The following is a 22711-nucleotide window of genomic DNA, read 5'->3' on the forward strand; positions in this document are numbered from 1 at the left end:
GATTCAATTCCAGTGCTATGTAGGTGTTTACTCTGGAATGTTGACTTTGCCTATTGAACGAGGAAACACCTTAAATTATCAAAGGAGAGTGAAGTCCCAGCGGTATTGCGTTTAGATTGAACAAACTATATATTAGTGTAGGTCTATGCAGGAGCGGAACCGATGGCTCATTGCGGAGGGTGTGGGGCCTTATACAGCCTGGGCCATGGGCTGTATGGAGATGCAAGACAGATCCAAGGGGAAACCTACGGAGACGAAAGGGCGGAACGGAGAGGAATGCGGGTTACAATGAGGTGTGCTATTTCAGCACACCTCATTGCGTGAGACCGTTTTTACCGCGGCTCCGTCAGCAGTGACAGCGATGGGAAATGAAACAAGACAGCCGGCGATCGCCTAGTCCTATACGTTGGGATTCGAACAGAGGGCGAATCCCCCCCCCCCCCCACAACAGAAGTTCTGTAACTATAAAGGGTGTGCTCTATACACGTTGGTCTACAGTATCTTACGAAAGAGATTGGCATCTCTGTCGCATTTCTGAACCGGTTATTCTTGAAGTGATAAGGGGCACAGCTTTATTTTTGCCAGTAGCGCATTCCTCGCAATGTTACATGTCACAATATGTTGTAGAGCAATATTCTACTCAACTTCCAGGAAACTCTAAACAACAAATTAACGGTCTCACCTGAAGCCTTCAATCTACATAACTACATGCTTCGACTCATTTAATTGCGTTTTAAATTCTTGATTGACCCCCATCTGGTCATTTCATTATTGTTCTTGTTCTTTCCAGGGAGAAAAGTGGAAAGAAAAGATTTTTGGTCAGTTTATGTAGTATAAACATTTTTTTCCGAGGCGAATGGTTAGTTCATCTTAATATTAGCCTATAGTTTTCGAATATGCTGAAAATGCTTCGAATTGAAATTATTATTAAAACGGCCAAGGCAACCGACACAGAGGTGCTGCTACGAAGCTAACTTACAGCAGCTGCACACAATAGGCTATGGTTTCAAAAGTTACCTCTTTTTACACTAAATTTATCGACATCAAGTAAAATCTTCTAAAGAAAAAAGTTTGCTTGATTGATCAAGGTTAATGATATTTTTTTAAAATCCATCTTTCGTTTGCATGTCATTGTAAATTAACCCGCGATGCAATTTGGTGTTTAACGTTTCCGTTCGCACTAAAACTGTTCTGTAGGTCCTCTAAATCGTCAGAGAAATTATCATTGTTGGAGCGTGGTTCATACACCCCCATACTATGACGGTATTACGGTGAAGTGGTTTAACCTGTAAGTTATTGGGTACAAGCCAACGGAGGCATACGAGGTAATGCAAAATGATTCACAGATAGCAGCCAATCCCTTATACAAACACAGTTTTGGAACACTGAGAGACTTTACGCCCTGCCCACAAAACGAATTTAGGGTTTGACTCACCCTTTTTAATATATGTCAAGATGATCAATTCGGAAATGCTACTGCGTGTTCACATGCCTGTCCGAATCAAATGTCAGTCATTCCAGTAGGCTACTTGTTATTTCAAGTGATCTGGTCAGTTTCGCTTTTCGCAGATCAGGGTTTAATTCTCGTACATTTTTGTTCGTTTTTATTTTTATTTTTATTTTTAGTTTGTATTAATTTTGTAACCATTCTGTTCATTCAATGACGACTTTGATACGCCTGCTAAGCCCTTGTTCATACACAGTTGATTCAAGAAACTACCTGTATGATTGGGAAATATTGTCAGCAAGTGCCTGCGATTTAGGATTTGAAGTACATTTTAAAGCAATCTGCATTCTTAAACCATGCATAGTAGACTGCAAGAAAATTAGCAATTAAGGAAACATCTGTTTATCTGTTTGTAATTCTTTCCCGACTATTGAACCACTTTGAGGATAAATTTACCAGTGCCAGCTGTAGACCATGACTCCTACTTCTTTACCATTTTGTGTATTGTTTATAAACATAATTGTTATGCACATGCATAAGATAATTGTTATAAGTATAATTGATAGCTTTACGTTTTTACATGTACATGCTTTTTTGACCTTGATGTCAATTCTTCAATGCAGTTGCGTGTGGCTTTACCAGTATGATACAGCCACGCTGTACATACTCTTACACTGTACGGTTTGTACATTACATAAAGCTAATAGTGTTTTTAATCAGCCCTCTATAAACCATTTACATTAAAATTGGGGTAAGAAAACATGCTTTTAACTGTAGTATGGGAGGTCTAATTTAATGTATATGGAATGTCTCCAGAGGGTAACCAACAAAAGACTGTTTTTTGACTTAGGATAACATCTTATTCTAAAAGCTGAATAGTCCACAAGAAACGAGTAAAATGAAAAGACTTTCTTTGTGTATTACAGCTAAGAACAAATCCCCCAAGTCTTCTATTTGTGTTTTTTTCTTTTTGCATCCTTTGAAAACTGTTTTATGCAATACAAACAACACACAGTAATCAGCATAACATTACATATTCACCACATATGATCAGACAGGGCTGCTGTTCAAGGGAAATTGTGCTAAGATACCCTCTGTCAGACCACCAGGGATGGAATTTTTTTTTATCACAGCTGTCTGACCATGGGTATGCCCTGATACCAACAACCGTATCTCAGAAAATGAGTCCATATAGTTGTTTTGCTCGTTTCTGAGGTTGTAACCAAAACAAATGTCTAGCAGCTATTCCGGTAAATGACTTTGAACCCCACCAGAGAGCATGTGTATTCCTTTTCACCTCTCCCATGGGGCCACTGGGCGAGTTTCAGACAGTGGGAGCTGTTCCCCACCCTTTCTGGATCCTCTTAAACTTCCTTGGACAATGTGTTGATTTCCAATAAAAACAATCCCCTAAAAATCCGGGAAAATGCTTAAATGAATCATTTTGTCCAGCTCTAATCTTCCACCATACCCAAATCTATAGCACTTAGGCTTAATAAACATATATTTGTACTATGTGTAAAATGTTTGCCCCCGGTTGCTCCTTGATACAGCATTGACAAAACTCAAGACCTGAACTAAGTTAGCTACATCTGCTCAGATTAAATAAATAAGTGTTGAAGCTGAGTATGGCTTAATTTTTGGCCTGTGTTACTATTACAAGTGTATAATACACTTGTATTGAATAAAGCTGAAGATGGACAGTAAGCTCACATGTGTGATGTTAGTGAAATAACTGCCATTATGCTTTGACCTGGCAATGAACCCACAAAGGGGAACTAGAGTGAAATAAGCCCACAGCTCACAGTTAAATGCCTTTAGACAAAATTTATTGTTAGCAATGGCATATAACTGTGGTTTGATCTGGGTTGGTGAAAAGGATTCTTCCTATTTTCTGCAGTGGAATAGAGCATTGCTTTAAACAGTAAGCATATATAATACTGTTAACAGATGTACTTGTATCAGCACAGAGCTGTGGCAAGTGCAGTTAGTTAGCCTTACATGTTTAAAATTGCATTACATTATATTAGTGGCATTTAGCGGACACTCTTATCCAGAGAGACTTACATTGGTTTCGGTTTTTTACAATGTCATCCTTTTATACAGCTGGATATTTTCTGAGGCAACTCTGGGTCAACTACCTTGCCCAAGAGTACAACAGCAGTGCCCCAACGGGGAATTGAACCAGCAACCTTTCAGTCACAAGTCCTGCTGCTTAAGTACAATGGGATATGACTCTTCCTCTTTTGCTTGTCTGTTATTTTTGTTTGTTAATATTCTTGCCTTTAATTTAGCGATCAGTTTACATCACAAAACCTTCAACACTTCAAGTCTTAACAGCGCCATGCCACAGATGTTGATACAGGACTGCACATAATGTCTGTTTTTTATTGCTGCTACTGATGGTGGTGATGGTGATGATCGTGATGATGGTGTCAGATATGAAGCAAGGCGAATTTAAAAAAAAAAAAAAAAAGAAAGAGGAAGTGAGTAGAGAGGAGTCTGCCTCTGAAATGGGTGAACCTAGCAACATTCCATTAAGTCATGCCTGCTTCCTTTTGTAATTGAAGCAGTATGCGCCCTGCACTGCTGCCAGCTTCAAATGGTCTGTTTTTTGTAAATGGAAGGGGGAGGGAGACAGGGCGGAGCAGGACTGCATAAGTGGAAACAGCCGTGGGAGAAGGAATCGCCCTCTTAGTCACAGACCTAATCAAGCTGGCAGCTTGTCCAGTCATTCACTTTTCCTCATACCTCAGTGAATACCACCACTTCTGCAGTCAGTCTCATAAACCGCAAGAGAGAGACCATGTGGATGTACTCATTCGGTGCTGAGGGAGAGCTTCTGCCAGCTGTCATTTGATGTGTACTTACAATCCCTGACTGAGAGGGTGCATTCAGTTCAGAGGTAGTGTTAAACCCAAAACTCCCATGACTAACGATGATGTTGATTACACATGAGAAAAGAGTGTCTCTCCTCAGACTGTTTTAATTTTAGTTTGCAAAATGTCCGTCATTGACTGGAAACACCCAATCATGATGATACATGCTATGCAATGTGTATATACGTGCTCCTTCTTTAACATAACAAAATGGCATGCACATTGTCATGGGGTCATCAAGGGTCTGGTGTGAGAGGAATTAAGTGAGTTGGAGAACAGTCGGCTATTCTGCTATGGCAAATTTTGTGCTCAGCTATGATGGTCACTTAGCTGTCCCTAATTTACTTAATTAAGGACCTTGGGGCAACCATTGACTCAGATCTCTCTTGTCAACCTCATATAAATTGTTTTGAAACTGGTATTTTTTCAGCTGTGAAATATTGCCATTATTAGGCCTTTTCATTTCAAGAGCGATACAGAAAAGCTATTTTGTGCATTTATTACCTCTCAATTAGATTAGTGCCCTTCTTTCAAAATGCCTGAAAGACACCTTAAATCCATTGCAGCTTCTTCAAAATGCTGCTGCAAGAGTCTTGATGAGAATAAAAAAGTAATTGTATTACCCCAGTTCCAGCATCACATCACTGGTTACCAGTTATATTTTGGATGAATTTCAAAGTGCTGCTCTGTACTCATAAGTCCTTAAATGCTCTTGTGCCTGCTTACCTGCAGGATCTATAATCCTAATAGCCCAGTTAGATTACATTTTTTTAAGAGATTGGCTTGCTGGTGATTCCAACAAATCTGCTAGTAGAGCCTTTTCACATAGTGCTCCTCTATAGTGGAATAACTTACCTAACGATGATCAGGAATCAGGCACAATCTCTATTTTTAATTCTATTTTGAACACTTACCACTACAGTAGATCCTATAATCATATTGAGAGCTGGGAAAGAGGACAGTCCATGGCTATAGAAAATGTCAGGTTCTATGAACTGTCCTTGCGGTCTCTTCCACGATTACAGTTTGGACTGTCCCTTGCTTTCAGCTGGCTCCTGCTCTACATTGGGTGGGACAGTCTCTGATCACCTTATGTGGCCATGGGTCCTAACCTTTCTGCTCACTGCCCTCTTTGTATGCGGCCATAATTTATCTCTGCTGAGGCAGCCTAATGTTGCACTGTGCACTGTCCACAACGTACTGCACCAAAATTCTCTGGTAGTCCCATTCTAGCCACTACATTCTGTCTAACCACACCCTCTCTCCACCCCCCATCTCTCCTCCTACCTGAGCAACATGTACTTCTGCAGCTTTGCCATCTGCTGTATTAACCAGCCATATGGAACACGATGCCTGGACAATTGCTGTAGCATGCACTCTCAGAGGAAGGGTCTGTATCACATCCTGCCTGAGGCTACCATGTGATCCCCTGTCCACCTCACTGGCTGTGTTGTGACGTACTGATGTCCTTTATGTAGGGTGACCATACGTCCTCTTTTTCCCGGACATGTCCTCGTTTAGAGACGCATGTTTTAGGTCCCAAAACGAGGACATGTCCGGGAAAAAGAGGACGTATGGTCACCCTACTTTATGTGTTTTGTCAATGTTGTTTTTTCCATTATTTTCCGGGAGACTCTCACACGCCTTTTCCCAGAGTTGGGGGGATATTTTTCCAGCTTTTTTGCAGTTGGCTTTGGCTTTCTGTTTGTTTGATTCCCTCTGGAAAAATCCCCTATGCTACATGTACAGCACTTTGTGACAATCTTGTTTGAAAAGATGTGCTGTAACACAAAAAAATGATGGATTGATGCATTGATGTAAATATCTGAGGTGTACAGTACTGAAGGGAAATACTTGCAGTACAGTGTCACATACTCATTTGCCCGCAGGTTCATTGTTAGGTGCTGTATTGTGCTGGGTGGGTCCTTGGGTAAGGAGAGGCACGAAAGGCCAGTTTCATCTTCATAATGACAATTACGTAAGTACAATTGGCACTCTGACAACAGCAATGCTCTGTGTCACACAAGTGAAGAATTTTTAGGCTGCTTAGTTAAATCATATCATTTAAAGACTCTTTACAACAGTCCAGGATGGTGCTAGTTTAAAATAACCCCTGAAATGTTCTCAAAACATGCAGGAAAACTCTTAACTCCTTTCTGTCTTTGATTGTTGTGAAAATTTTCAATGACTGTCTCTCTTCAAGGGTTCTAAACCAGGAAATTAATTACAATTAAAATTGATCCGTCCACCAACTAATAATACAAATCGAGTGAAAATGTAGATTTCTATGTACTGGTTTCAAAAAGTGATGACAGTCCCTCCCTACTGGTACAATTGGACTGAGAATCCAATATAACTTGATGTTGTATAAAATAACTTTTTTTTCCTTCCACTTCCAATTTTCTCATAAAAATACTTTTATTTTCAATACTCCCTTTAAAAAAAGACAAGACAAGACAACCAGTATCACTATCAAGTTACAATGAATAAACACAAAACAGTTTATATGCTACAAAAATGATTACAAAAGTACCTCAAAATCACTATTAAAAATTGTTTATACTGAATAAAATTTGTTCATTCTCCGACTTCCATTAATATGAGCATTGCTGTCATGATCAGCAGTATACTGCATATTAATTCTGAATTCAGTTCTGTGCTTCAATGCATTTCATTTCAATGCCATTTCCCAAGAAATTTAATAGAATGCTATTTTATGTTAAGAAATAAACTTGCAACACAAAACAATCTTTTGTTTTATTTGTTTATTGTTATTTATTTTTTTCAACAGTCAATAATGTCTCGAAAGTTGCATTCAGTGCTAGAAATAATACTTTCACAAAAATACTTTGTGAAATAGGCTGATCATGTACAGCATGGACCCAGGATGATTCTGGCATCTTCTGTAGCACAGGTTTCAGGTGTGTATTACTAGATAGGTAGCATCTGATCATGCATCAAAGATGCATTTGCCCAGGCAACTTACACATAGGCTGAGTAACCTAAGACAAATTGAAAAAGGCTGACAGGAAGTGATGGACAGTTTCTCACTGTTGAGTGGTGTTCATCCTGCTCTTTATTAAGTTATTCTTGATTAGTTTTTATCTGCCTTTTATGCTGCCTCATGCCTTATGGGATCTAGTCGGCAAGTCATAGAAACCCTGCACTAAACTGCCTCACTGTTCCAGCCAACAGAGGTTAAGAATTTGTTTACCTGAAGCACAGGTTTCATTTCCATTTTCCTCAATTGGTGTCTAAATGGAGGCTCTAACATTAATTTTAAAGACACTTTAAATTAAATTAAATTAAATTTTTAATTCCTACATAGATGTCAATGCTCTGCAGTGAGCTAATTACTCCCTTTCTCTCTTTCTTAGTCTGTCTACTCTGTCAGGTCATGTCATTTGGTATGATTATTTGTAGGCAAGAGAAACACACCTGTAAGTGATGTTAAGGTGCTTATTAAGGCTCTATCTATAGTGCACTGTTTGTAAAACAGTGATACTGCCATCGTCACATGCCATGTCAAAAACAATGTGTCACATTTTGCAAACCTGTAAGTTGGGACACGCCCTTATGTATGAATGCATACATGTTTATATAATTTTCCAAGCCTCTCTCTGTCTGTGCTTTTAGTGTGACAATAGAAAAAGATAATAATTTAATATCCAGCATTGCTGACGTTTAACTCCACCCTTAGGCAGATTGCACAAGTTCGCCCAACATTACTGTGGCCCAAACATAGCAGCAACACAGCCGCTCCCTCCTGTACTGAGGTAGAACAGATAACACCCGGCATGTTCCCAAACCTCATAACTCAATCTTATGCACTATAGTCACAATAGTCATCTATATGTTCAATGGGTGTTTCTCTTCAAGCACCGCATTCTAAATCAGGGACAATTACAACTTACTCATCTAGTAACAACAAAATTCAAACCCGGAGCAAATATCCATATTTGCATAGTGTGGGCTCAAAATATGACCAGAATGGCAATGCCTAGTGACACAACTGGACAGAGTGTCTGACATGAGATATATATGGTATTTGATGAAATACCTTTTCCAGCCTTGTCCATATGCATGGTATATACTTTTCAAAAGGGTCAGATTTACAGATCTGAATTTATTTTTCAATCAATACTTTAATCAATACTTTAGACTCATAAACATCCCCCAAAGAAGATCCTCCACAAGAACCAACAATCTGAAAGGTACTTTGGTATCACTTTTTATTACAAATAATCTGTCAAATTGTCTTTAAAAATACATGCTTTAATCAGTAGTATATATGATCAGTAGTAGATATGACCTCTGAGATCATCTTTGCCTTTCTGTATTAACAATGTTTACCACGTATGGATGCCACTTTCCAAAAAATGAGAATTCAATGTTAAAATTTGAATCTCAACTACCTTTGTTGGATGGATGGGTATGAAACTGGAGAAAAGTCCATACTTACAAACAGCAAGATGTTACACAACACAACTTCCACTGGCACAACTAATGCTCTTTTTGTCAATGATTTTAATTTGGCACAGTAGGTTTCTAATATATAGTTTTCCTTCATGTTAAAATTGTCAAAGGATGAATAAATAAATAAATAAATAACACTTGAAAATTTCAGGACCTTACAAACATAAATAAATAAACAGTATTTCCGTTAATGCCTTTTCTTTTTTTTTAAAAAAAAAACAGCTGTCCTAAACACTCACATTGTAGCTTTGGGATCGTTTTCTGCACAATCTCCGGAACCATACCCAATAAAGAAAAATCATAAAGAGCCAGTAAAAGACATAGGCAGCAGAACCATAAATCAAGAACTTGATCTCCAGCTGCTTAGCTGGGGTTGTCCAGTCCATCTTGGTCTCCCTGTATATGGTGTAGCAGAGCCCAGCCAGTAGGATGGCTGCCCAAACGGAGAGGGGAAGGAGCGGGATGTAGTTGCCCACGATCTTGCGTCTCCCAGAGGTGCCCCAGCTGCTCTTGTTCATGGTGATGATGGCAAAGTATTTGGCAGGAAGGAGGCTGGTCATGTACAGCATGGAGTAGAGCGACATGAAGATCATGACAAAGTTCTTGCGGAGGAGGCAGGCGTAGGCGGCTTTGATCAGGCCGATGATCTGGATGCAGCAGAGGACCCACAGGATGTCCCACAGGCCGCCCGTCCAGAACAGCTTGATCACGGTGGCTGTGACAAAGAAGGGGAAAATGCCCGACACGATGGCCTCGTACGGCATCCACAGGCTGTGCTTGTGCCACCACATGGCGTTGTAGAGCCACTCGCGGAAGTAGGACTTGGTCCAACGCGTCTGCTGGTTCAGCCAACGCAGGAACTGAGCCGGGGTCTCGGTGTAGCACTTGGAGCGAGCTGTGTACCTGAAAGAGGAAGACCAGTTGCTCGGTTGATTTCTTTACTGCAGACTGGAGCGGCTTTTCTCAGTCCTGAGCCTTTCTTTCACACTTGGACTTTGCAGCTGGATTACCAAAGTGCTCCAGTTTTTAGATTAGTGGCAAGAATGCATAAATGGTGGGATAAGCTGAGGAGTGACACTCACTTGGTGGCATAGCCCAGGCTCAACATTCGGTTGGTCAGATGGCGGTCATCCCCAAAGGTACAATGTGTTCCAAGGAACTTCTGATTGTACCAGGACTCCAAGAACTGCTGTAGGAGGTCATTCCTGTACAGACCTGAGGAAGTATGAAGGAAGAGGGAAGAGGAAAGAGGGGAAAGGGGAAGATGGAGGAAGAGGAAACAGGAAAAACAGTTATCATGACATGTGCTAACATAGCATGGCATGCAAACACACTGGTTTCTGTTCAAATCAGCCACTGATTGCCGTCTCCGTGTGTTCTAGTTTCTCTTACCCAGGGGGCCGCTGATGCAGGAGACGCAGTTGAAGAAAGACTGGCAGGCCCTTTCCACATTGAAAGCCATCCAATATCTCAGGCTGCTCATGAAGCTGATGTAGGAGTCCTTCAGGTTGAGGATCATCACATCCCCCCCGACAGCCCCGTACTTCTTGTTGCTCTCCAGCACCTTGCACAGCTCCACTGTAGCCAGCGGGTCCAGCTTGGTGTCTGAGTCACACACCTTGTGAGACACAGAGGACAAAGAAGACCCGCTGTTAGCAAAATGCTATCATGAAAAAGGGTGACAAATGTGTTGAAGATGTTTTTAATTGATTACGTCAAGCCTCTGCCTTCTCACCTGCACATAGTCAACTGATAATCCCAGTGCTTTGAACGCCGTGTACATCACCTCCCTCTTGCCACCCCACTTCTGCATGATGCAAACACATCTTTTGTTTTGGATCAGCTCTTCCACTTCCCTCCTTTGGGGGTCTTCCTGTCCCACCCCTACGCCCGTGTCCCCAGCTGAATTGCCTGCCTCCTGCTGTTCCTGTGGCCTTGGGTCCCAGGTGTGGTAATTGTGCTCCCACCTGTAGCAGCCAGGGTTCTGATCAGCAAAGACTTCTTTGAACATCTCCATCATGTAGAGGTCGTCGTCCGTGTTGCCGTCCACCACCATGACGATCCTCAGTAGCTCAGGTGGGTACTGCAGGGCACGGACAGAGTTAAGGCACTCCCTCAGGTAAGCAGGGTCCTCTTGGTAAGCAGATATGGTGAGGCCGATGGTCTTGGTATAGCTGCAGGGCTCGCGCCGAGCTCGCATGCGGCGGTGTTCTATAAAAGCGAAAAGGCTCTGCAACAGGACATGGAGTCCCAGAATGAGGCCGTAGAAGCCGAAGGAGATGATGCCAAACTTGGAGGTAGCAAGCTGGAAGCCCTTGACATAGGCCCATATCATCACTCCCAGCACCAGCAGGGTGAAGAGGATGGTGATTATGACACGGCCAACAGTGCCCATCTTCCGTAACAAAGGATTTGGTTCCATTTTGCTTGACAGGCAGCCACCTGGCTAGAGAGGGAAATCATGTGACAAAGATGCATTTATCCAAGACAACTTACACACAGGCTAAATAACCTTTCTGACAAGAGAGTATAAAAAAGACTGACAGGAACTGATAGAGTTTCATACTGTTATATGTTTTATTCCCTACTCTTGCTTAATTTGTCATTATCTGGCTTTTATGCTACCTCATGCCTTATGGTAGTGGGCAAGCCATAGAAGCCCTGCATATAACACCTCACCATTATGTTCTAAAATTCCAACCGACAAAGATGAAGTATTCATTCACCACTTTCCCCCAGTGGGTGTCTAACTGGAGAACGATCATTAAATTTAAACACACTTTAAATTAAATTAAATTAAATTAAATTAAATTAAATGTTTAAAAGATTGCATGGAAATTCACGAGTCACACTAAAACATGAATACAACATATCTTTGTCATAAAATATTTTACTTACTTCTCTTCTTCAGATGTAAATGCGCTGCAACTACCTGCTCTCCTCCTCTCTTTCTTAGGTTGTGTGTTCTGAAAGTACCTGTCGTTTGTCACGATTATTTGTAGGCAAGTGGACCACACCCCTTAGTGATGTTATGGTACTCATGTAGGCTCTGTACCTATTTTACCCGTTGTAAAACAGTACTGCCATCGTCACACACCACGTCATAGACAATATGTTACAATAATTCTGCATACCTGTAAATCGGGACTAACCCTTAAGCATTGTTTTCATATGAGGAGCGGCAAAATGTTTAAATTGCTTGTTTTCACATTCAACAAAACACACATTTGAAATTTAAGACGGGATATGTTCTGCAGTAGTCCATTTTTAAATGAATAACTGTTAATATAGTGCTTAGTAAGGACTAGAATGTTAAATTTAATTCTTTTTTTTGGATATGTATGATATGTTATCCCCTCATACTCATTACAACAGTTGCAGTCTTTGTAAGGGTGTACAGGAGGGCATGGAAGATGGTGGTGATGTTACCTTCTTAAATTTTATCTTCAGACCCATTTATGAACTGTTCACAAGAGCCTACGATGACACTAGCTTGTTCAAACAATGTTTATCTTTTTCTGCATACTTCCATACAATCATGGGACATTTGCTCTTTAAAAACAAAGGTATGACATATGTATATGCACACACACACACACGCACATACTTTTTTTTAACATTTTCCAAGCCTCTCCCTGCCTGTGTTCTTGTGTCACAATGAAAATAAAAATTTATAATTTAATATACAGCATTGCTGACGTTTAACTCCACCCTTAGGCAGATTGCGCAAGTTCACACAACATTGCTGTGGCCCAAACATAGCAACAACACAGCCGCTCCCTCCTGTACTGAGGTAGAACAGATAATCCTGATATGTTCAAAGATCTTTTCACTCAAATTTGAGCACTATGAACCAAGTCACAAAAGTCATCTAGATGTTCAATGGGTGTCTGTCTTCAAGCACCCCATTCAAAGTCAAGGGCTAAATTACAGTCACAACTGACCGATCTGGTAACAACAAAACATAACCCCAGAACATTACGTTTACATTTACATTTATTCATTTGGCAGATGCTTTTATCCAAAGCAACTTACAAGTGAGGCAGAGTAAAACGCAAGCAAAAAGCCACATACGGAATCAACAATATTAGAAGTGCATCATGACCAGGTTTGAACAGTTCACCAGACAAGGTACAAGCTAGCTGGTAGAAATAAAAGTGCATGAAACCATAGACTGAATTTTTTTATGGAAAACAAAGTTTACCATATAAGACATTGCTTTAGGTGGCAGTGTTTCAGGTATTCAGGTGAGCATGCAAGAGCTACGTCTTCACATTTTTCTCTGAAGATAATGAGGGGTTCAGCTGAACGTATGAAGTGTGGCTGTTCATTCCACCATCGGAGGACAATGGCAGAGAAGGTTCTGGAAAGTGATTTTGTGCCGCCAAGTGACGGGGCCACCGGACGCCGTTCAGTAGCAGAGCGCGGTGATCATGAGGGAGCAGGCTTGTAGCAGTGAGCTCAGGTAGGTAGGTGCGGTTTTGTTGGATTTTCTGAATGCAAGCACCAAGGTCTTGAACTTGATGCAGGCAGCTACGGCGAGCCAGTGGAGTGGAAGAGAGGTAATGCAGGCCCTCTTTGTTTGATTTAAGACCAGACATTTAAGACCAGCCACTGCGTTCTATATCAGCTACAGAAGCAGAATGGTGGATGCAGGTAGGCCAGCCAAGAGAGCATTGCAGTTGTCCAATCTTGAGATGACAAGAGCCTGGACAAGGAGCACTGCAGCATATTGGAAGAGCAAATATCAATATTTCCATAGTGTGGGCTCAAAAAATGACCAGAATGGCAATCCCTAGTGACACAACTGGACTGAGTGTCCAACATGAGATATACACAATGTTTGATGAAATAACCTTTCCAGCCTCATCCATATGCATGGTATATACTTTTCAAAAGGGTCAAATGTACAGATCTGAATTTATTTTTCAATTAATACTTCACCAAATTTACCTTGGTGAGGCAGGGCTTCCATAAAGACTCATAAACATCCCCCAAAGAACATCCCCCACAAGAACCAACAATCTGAAATGTACTTTGGAATCACTTTTTATTACAAAAAATCATTATCGAATTTTCATTAAAAATACATACTCTAATCTTCTCCTACAATTGAATGATAATACAAACATATTTACACATTTACAAAGCAAACTTCATACCTATTAAAGTAGTCATTTTGCTAACATTACAATAAATAAACACAAAAACAGTACACATTACAAAAATCATTTCAAAGTTCCTTGCAGTCACATTTAAACAATTTTCTCAGTGCTATATCCTTCATGAACCGACTATATATCCTGACTGCTATATGTATTTGTTAGTCTTCCTACTGCCATTAAAATGAGCATTGCTAATGTGATCAGTAGTATATATGACCTCTGAGTTCATCTTTGCCCTACTATATTAACAATGTTTACCATGTATGGATGCCACTTTCCAAGAAATGAGATAGAATTCAATGTTAAGATTTGACTCTCCAGTACTAAACACTCTATTGCTCATACAGAGGTCAGTCATTTTTCAGAAGTTGCATTCTGTGCTGTGAAGATATGTTTCCAGTAGAATTCCCTTTATTTCAAAAACCAAAATGTACCCATCTCAATCCAAAAAGTCATTCATGAATTTCTATTTCAGCACTAAAGGAATGATACTTCCCCACTAACTATGCTTCTTTAATTAACTAAACAATAATCTTAAACAAGATCCGTAAAAATTCACCTTCTCATCTGAGTAGGTCTCACGCACATTGTTTGCAGTTACGACATGGATACAGGTCCCCAGATTCAGTCAGTTTAAAACAAGGAAAAAATTACATATTCAATCAAATTATGTACAAAAGATAAACAATAAATAAACCTCTACTCTTAAAATACAGTCTGTCCTTTAAAATGAACATTAAAACAATGGAATCCTGTCCATCTCAACACATTGCACACAATGTCAGATAATACTACCTCTTGATTTGTGCCTTCAAGTTTAACCACTGACAGTATCTACAACAGATGAGATCCCAAACAATGGTGTGTTAATACCCAGTTTGATATCTATTTTCTTTTTCAAATATTACAAGCTTTTTTCCATGATCAGTCACCATTTTTAAACTTGCAGGTCCACTATAGATGAGACAATGACTTGCTTTTATAAGTTCTGAAAATGGTTGCTTCGCATGTATTCAAATCCACTGTGTTAGTGTCAACAGAACAGCAGTTAGATCATGGAAAGTTAAAGTCAACCAGCCCTAACCCTATGTGCTAAATTAAACTGTTGAAACATTCAAGAAGTATCAAGTGCTTCAACAATATTCCTTTTCATACACAACTGTCCTCCTGGACACTCAAAAATAGCTCAGCGCTCAAAAAGTCTAGTGACAAGTGCAATTCATTTAGATATTGTAAGATATTACTATTAAATATTGCCATTTCTGTCCCTGTGCTCCAGTCTAAGTGGATGGAATAAGGGCATCCAGTGTTATCCAATGTATTTACTTCTACCCTTGATTTTCATCTACAACTACCTTTGTTGGATGGATGGGTATGAAACTGGAGAAAAGTCCATACTTACAAACAGCAAGATGTTACACAACACAACTTCCACTGGCACAACTAATGCTCTTTTTGTCAATGATTTTTATTTGGCACAGTAGGTTTCTAATATATAGTTTTCCTTCGTGTTGAAATTGTCAAAGGATGAATAAATAAATAAATAACACTTGAAAATTTCAGGAGCTTACAAAATAAATAAATAAACAGTATTGCCGTTAATGTCTTTTCTTTGAAAAAAAACAGCTGTCCTAAACGCTCACATTGTAGCTTTGGGATCGTTTTCTGCACAATCTCCGGAACCATACCCAATAAAGAAAAATCATAAAGAGCCAGTAAAAGACATAGGCAACAGAACCATAAATCAAGAACTTGATCTCCAGCTGCTTAGCTGGGGTTGTCCAGTCCATCTTGGTCTCCCTGTATATGGTGTAGCAGAGCCCAGCCAGTAGGATGGCTGCCCAAACGGAGAGGGGAAGGAGCGGGATGTAGTTGCCCACGATCTTGCGTCTCCCAGAGGTGCCCCAGCTGCTCTTGTTCATGGTGATGATGGCAAAGTACTTGGCAGGAAGGAGGCTGGTCATGTACAGCATGGAGTAGAGCGACATGAAGATCATGACAAAGTTCTTGCGGAGGAGGCAGGCGTAGGCGGCTTTGATCAGGCCGATGATCTGGATGCAGCAGAGGACCCACAGGATGTTCCACAGGCCGCCCGTCCAGAACAGCTTGATCACGGTGGCTGTGACGAAGAAGGGGAAAATGCCCGACACGATGGCCTCGTACGGCATCCACAGGCTGTGCTTGTGCCACCACATGGCGTTGTAGAGCCACTCGCGGAAGTAGGACTTGGTCCAACGCGTCTGCTGGTTCAGCCAACGCAGGAACTGAGCCGGGGTCTCGGTGTAGCACTTGGAGCGAGCTGTGTACCTGAAAGAGGAAGACCAGGTGCTCGGTTGATTTCTTTACTGCAGACTGGAGCGGCTTTTCTCAGTCCTGAGCCTTTCTTTCACACTTGGACTTTGCAGCTGGATTACCAAAGTGCTCCAGTTTTTAGATTAGTGGCAAGAATGCATGGTGGGATAAGCTGAGGGGTGACACTCACTTGGTGGCATAGCCCAGGCTCAACATTCGGTTGGTCAGATGGCGGTCATCCCCAAAGGTACAATGTGTTCCAAGGAACTTCTGATTGTACCAGGACTCCAAGAACTGCTGTAGGAGGTCATTCCTGTACAGACCTGAGGAAGTATGAAGGAAGAGGGAAGAGGGAAGAGGAAAGAGGGGAAAGGGGAAGATGGAGGAAGAGGAAACAGGAAAAACAGTTATCATGACATGTGCTAACATAGCATGGCATGCAAACACACTGGTTTCTGTTCAAATCAGCCACTGATTGCCGTCTCCGTGTGTTCTAGTTTCTCTTACCCAGGGGGCCGCTGATGCAGGAGACGCAGTTGAAGAAAGACTGGCAGGCCCTTTCCACATTGAAAGCCATCCAATATCTCAGGCTGCTCATGAAGCTGATGTAGGAGTCCTTCAGGTTGAGGATCATCACATCCCCCCCAACAGCCCCGTACTTCTTGTTGCTCTCCAGCACCTTGCACAGCTCCACTGTAGCCAGCGGGTCCAGCTTGGTGTCTGAGTCACACACCTTGTGAGACACAGAGGACAAAGAAGACCTGCTGTTAGCAAAATGCTATCATGAAAAAGGGTGACAAATGTGTTGAAGATGTTTTTAATTGATTACGTCAAGCCTCTGCTTTCTCACCTGCACATAGTCAACTGATAATCCCAGTGCTTTGAACGCCGTGTACATCACCTCCCTCTTGCCACCCCACTTCTGCATGATGCAAACACATCTTTTGTTTTGGATCAGCTCTTCCACTTCCCTCCTTTGGGGGTCTTCCTGTCCCACCCCTACGCCCGTGTCCCCAGCTGAATTTCCTGCCTCCTGCTGTTCCTGTGGCCTTGGGTCCCAGGTGTGGTAATTGTGCTCCCACCTGTAGCAGCCAGGGTTCTGATCAGCAAAGACTTCTTTGAACATCTCCATCATGTAGAGGTCGTCGTCCGTGTTGCCGTCCACCACCATGATGATCCTCAGTAGCTCAGGTGGGTACTGCAGGGCACGGACAGAGTTTAGGCACTCCCTCAGGTAGGCAGGGTCCTCTTGGTAAGCAGATATGGTGAGGCCGATGGTCTTGGTATAGCTGCAGGGCTCGCGCCGAGCCCGCATGCGGCGGTGTTCTATAAAAGCGAACAGACTCTGCAGCAGGACATGGAGTCCCAGGATGAGGCCGTAGAAGCCGAAGGAGATGATGCCAAACTTGGAGGTGGCAAGCTGGAAGCCCTTGACATAGGCCCATATCATCACTCCCAGCACCACCAGGGTGAAGAGGATGGTGATTATGGCACGGCCGACAGTGCCCATCTTCCGTAGCACAGGTTTTAGTTCCATTTTACTCAATAAGCAGCTACCTGGATAGAGAGGGAAATGATTATGCGTCAAAGATGCATTTGTTCAAGGCAAATTACAGAAGTTTAAATAACCTTTCTGACAAGAGAGACTGAAAAAGGTCTCTATCACTGGAACTGATAAAGAGTTCCTCGTTTTCTTTTTAAAATATGGTTATGTGTTCTATGTATTTCCAAGTCTTGTTTAGGTTATCAGTATCTGCAATTTATGCTATCTCATGTCTTCTGCCTTCTCATGCCTTATGGTCTCTAGGGGGTAAGTCATAAAAGTACCACGAGAATGTCGCACCGTTAGGTTCTAAAATTCCAACCGACAAAGATACTGTTTACTTTCGTTTTTTAACGATACGTTTTTTGTTTTAAAAACAAGAAAATATCCAAAAAAAAAGTAACTTCCCAGTCATCCAGCATTCAAGGATGATAGGACGCTTCAAACATAAACCAAAGATGGTCCTTTGTTATTTTGTTACATTAAAACGTTTTTATTTTTATCATTATTTTTAATTCATCCCCAAATATTATACGAGTACACACTGCCCCTTGATGTTACTCTTAACAGCTATGAAGAGAATAATCCTAGTAGAATCGAAATGTGGGAAACGGCATATGCTGTTAAGATTATTTGGTATTCGTTTCCAGCTCTTTAAAAACATTTTTGATTAATTAGATTCATTTCTAATGAAGCTTGCTAGCTGAATTACACACCAGCCGACTCCAGCCACAACATGAGCATAACAAATACACGATTCCGTGAAGATAACAGGACATATCAGTACCCCGAATAGATGTGTGATTTCTTGTGGTATCACCAAAACCCTTGGGCTGCAGAGTTGCTTATAAATTGTAACAAACAGTTTTACAGAGATACTGAAGAAAGGCAGACCATCGTAACTACACATTAGGCTACTGTTAACGTTCTCAATCCACAGCAAAACATATTATAATAATGAACATTAGCTAACTTAAGATACTGTTGAAACAGATATATATATATATATATATATATATATATATATATATATATATATATATATATATATATATATAATGGATATATATGTGCATGTATGTATATCATAACACGTGAACTACACTCTCAAAAAATAAAATTTGAATGTAGTTTACCACTTACCTTTTTCCGGCTTTTGTGTAAAGGCTTCGCACTTCTTCAAGTTAGCTAAGCAATCCGAGAGTAAGCAATCACTCTCCCTTTAGCACAAGCTTAGTTTCTATCTGGCAGCTGCGGCAGCAGCTGGGGTACTTATAGGCAAGTGAAACACGCCTATGACTGATGCTATGCTACTCGTGTGTCCCTTACTTACTACGCCCATCCAAAAATATTGATCCTGTCGTCACATGCTGCGTCATTGAAACCATGTTCCAATAATTTCGCATACCTGTCGATCGCGACAATCCCTAAAGCGTTGTGATGTTTTGAAATAAGGAGCGCCAAATGAAGATGAAGGGCATCACGGAGAGAGGTTCGGGACCCTTGACCTGGTTACATTTTCCACCGACATTTCATCTTAATAGACGTAGTTTTTCGTTTGATATATGAAGTCATAAATATGTAATGCTTTATTACCAAACCGCTTCAGCTCCCGATCTGCTGTGTATCACGTTAGGTTGAATCTACCTGTTCTAATCAAGACTATGAAGACAAAATGTGTTTGCCTGCACATTGCCCTAAACTGAATGTAAGTAGTAGAACATACAAGGCGAACCAAGCTGAATTCACCTCCTTGCCATATCTTATGTGTATTATTTTGTTTGTACTTATTTCGTTATATTCGTTGTTAACATTCCTTTTCTATCATTGTTTTCATCAACTTAGACATTCTGTGGCTGTTTTCCTTTTTAATATTCAGGTAATTTCACAAATATTTTCTGCATCACTAACTTCTGTAAAACACTTTTTGACAAATTTTCTAGGAATTGCTTTCTGATAATATGACTTGTTTCATAATTAATAGGCAGCAAAAAACGAACTGAGAGAAAGACTGTGGCGGAGAAGATCAAGGGCCACACCCAGGAAAAACATCACGTTGTCATGTTCTTTTGTTATATCTGAGATCAAAAATGTGGCTCCTACTATTATATAATATCTCTTGGCCAACCTGACAATAGATAATCCCTTGTTTTGTAATTTGTCATCATTATATAATATGCTGAAAAGGCACAACCAGATTTTTCTCCTTTCAGTTCTCTTCACAGTTTGTTTGCCAGTTTATATCAAAATTTCATTTTTATCTCTTTTTTTATTATTGGACGTAGCCTGAAATTAACAGTGATGGTTTTGATCTCACCCCTCAGTTCAAAATATTTTCTTAAATCACAACACTCAATGTATTTTCATTAGCTGCTCACAGACCCACATGATTATTATTCTGTTCAAATTATGAATTACCCCTTTGCGGTAACTTGCAGCGAACTATATATGTATGTTTATTTGTTTTCTGTGGAATATGTCACAGAAAGTGTTTCTAAGCCCAGCCCATAGGCTTAACCAGCTGCATGCTTCCAACTCTGACACATCACTCTCACCCATTCCCTCCATTGTACAGACTGTATACCTAGGAGTGGCATTGATGTCACTAAGATGCCCTGGAGAAGAAATTATTTTGTAAAATTGTAAAATAACTGAATGTGTTGTCACATGTGAATAAAGCATATAATCAAAAAAATTCTTTCTCAAAAAAGTTTGTGGGATATATGAACAGTTAAGATTACATTACATTATTTTCATTTAGCAGATGCTGTTGTCAAGAGCAACTTACATAGGTCACACATTTGCATGTTACCCATTTATACCTGGATATTTACTGAGGCTAATCTGGGATAAGAACCTTGCCTATGGGTACAGCAGCAGTGCCCCAGCAAGGAATCAAATCTGCAACCTTTCGATTACAAAACCAATTCATGGACGTTCAGGAAGAGGTGTACTTACATCTCTATGTATTGTTTTGCTCTGTTTTGATATTTAATGTTGAGGTTCTGTTTGGTTTTCACAAAAAATCACAGCTTTTCCCAAAAAAAGTTTGTGTGAGTTAACAAGCCATCATCATCTGTGAAACAATGATATTGCAAAATGACAATGACTTGAGTGTAAAGTTTGAAACAAAATACTGTTATATGTTCACTGGTGAAGACACAAAAGCTTGTCTTGTTGCTGTTTGAAGTTTGTTTATGTATTTTTGTCAATGTAGATGTCACCTGTAAAAACATCATTTAAACAAGATAAGTTTTCAAAAATACCGAAACAAATGACATCTGTCCTCATGTATCTATTTATTTTGTTTATTTATTTTACAGAAATATCAACTTTGTCTGAGAATCTCCTTTAAATGAAAGTAGTAGCCATCCAAATGCTGTGTGGCACCCTCTGCTGGTAGAAAATCCCTTTATTGAGGTATTTTCTCTTCAACCACTGGACAACAAAAGGCCTGTGAGCTCTGTTGACTGGAAAACATCATTTGTGTGGAAAACATTATTTGTCAATTTTTTTCACAGTACAGTTTTGTGAAAAAAAATTGACAAATAAAAGCCAAGATATTCTTATTTGGCCATATCAGTCTGTTTATACCACATCTTGTGTGTCTTGTCTGGAGGCCATGGTGCAATGCATAATAGAGTTGTAGCTCCAGAACTTGGCAGAGACACATGTGTTGGCATGTGACAGTTTTTATGCAAGGTCCTCATTCTTTTAAACATCATATTTACCCTCCATTGGCACAGAGAGGTATAGGTATGGTAGGTGTAGCTAAGCATAATTGTGAAGGCATTTTGAAGACACATTGGAACTTCTTGTCACAGAAGGGCACCATTGTATTGCTAGAGCCGTGGATTTATGATGTTGACAGTGGAAGGAAACATTTCATACACTGATCCCCTGCCAAACTGGACCGGTAATACTGAGGGACGTTTGTATAGACTTGAAATTTTAGTACAATCATCCATGTCCACCATATAAAAACAAAGATGATGAATTGCATTTATAGAGCCCAGTTTATCCCTTTCAAAGATCTCTTGGCAGAATGACGCATCTCAGCCAACACCAATGTGTTGTACTCAAGTGGGTGATGCGTGGCAGTCCTATTGCACCAGAACGTTCACCACACATAGCATCACAAAGCTAGGAAAAAGAGGGTGGGATTTGATTTGCCAGTTAGACAAGGAGAGAATTAAAAGGCAGATGCAATGAGCCACATGAAGAATTTGGCCAGGATGTTGGGGAACCCACTGCTCCCTGTGATAGCACCACTGGAATCCGATGACCATGGTGAGTGAGTCAAGACCTTGGTTTAACTTCCCACCCTAAAAATGGCATCTCAGATCATAAATTTGTGCTCGTCAGTGACTCACGTCCCTGCGTTATAAAAAACAATATGCAGATTCACCTTATTTTCCACCCTGTATTGTCTGTAAAATTTGATTGTCATGGAGTCAATGAGGTGAAAAGCGGTATGATAAATTAGTCCACATTCATTATTCCCTTTTTTCATAAAGTAATGAACTTTCACACACAAAAGCTTTGCTGACTTCCGGGTGAAACGTTGGACCAGATGTGCTTGTCGATGTGGTCGACCTCCCAGATGCTGTTCTCCCCCAGTCACACCACGTCAGAGAACCTGGGACATGCGTCATAAAACCAACGGCACAGGGCTGCGTTCAAATTTCTCAGCAAGAAAGGGAATGGGCTTATGGTAAAAAGCTGAATGTGTTTTAATAGTACACCTGATTCTATACTCAGGATTAGTATAACTGAGCTTCAGACAGTTCCCTTTCACTTGAGATATAAGGACTTTCCACAGCCTGTCTTTGATCATCACTAGATTGGAATATATGTAATTATTTCATTGTTTCGTCCCGGTATTTTTTTTAACTAACATCCATCTTCT

General features: G+C 40.5%; 2 protein-coding genes across 2 annotated transcripts; both read right to left on the reverse strand.

Moving 5' to 3' along the window:
* Nucleotides 1-9029: 9029 nt before the first annotated feature.
* LOC118784057 (hyaluronan synthase 1-like) lies at nucleotides 9030-11754 on the reverse strand. Its single transcript, XM_036538043.1, has 5 exons — nucleotides 11701-11754; nucleotides 10538-11248; nucleotides 10195-10420; nucleotides 9885-10017; nucleotides 9030-9705 (listed from the first exon to the last, which is right to left on the reverse strand). The coding sequence occupies exons 2-5, from the start codon at nucleotides 11222-11224 to the stop codon at nucleotides 9030-9032; spliced, it is 1722 nt and encodes a 573-aa protein (XP_036393936.1). The 5' UTR covers nucleotides 11225-11248; nucleotides 11701-11754.
* Nucleotides 11755-15532: 3778 nt separating this feature from the next.
* has1 (hyaluronan synthase 1) lies at nucleotides 15533-19091 on the reverse strand. The gene is made up of 5 exons (XM_036538042.1): nucleotides 18946-19091; nucleotides 17110-17816; nucleotides 16767-16992; nucleotides 16450-16582; nucleotides 15533-16274 (listed from the first exon to the last, which is right to left on the reverse strand). Exons 2-5 carry the CDS (start codon nucleotides 17794-17796, stop codon nucleotides 15599-15601), a joined length of 1722 nt encoding a protein of 573 aa, XP_036393935.1. The 5' UTR covers nucleotides 17797-17816; nucleotides 18946-19091; the 3' UTR covers nucleotides 15533-15598.
* Nucleotides 19092-22711: the final 3620 nt, after the last annotated feature.

This window comes from Megalops cyprinoides, chromosome 10 (genome assembly GCF_013368585.1).
Source record: "Megalops cyprinoides isolate fMegCyp1 chromosome 10, fMegCyp1.pri, whole genome shotgun sequence".
Classification (NCBI taxonomy): Eukaryota; Metazoa; Chordata; class Actinopteri; order Elopiformes; family Megalopidae; genus Megalops; species Megalops cyprinoides.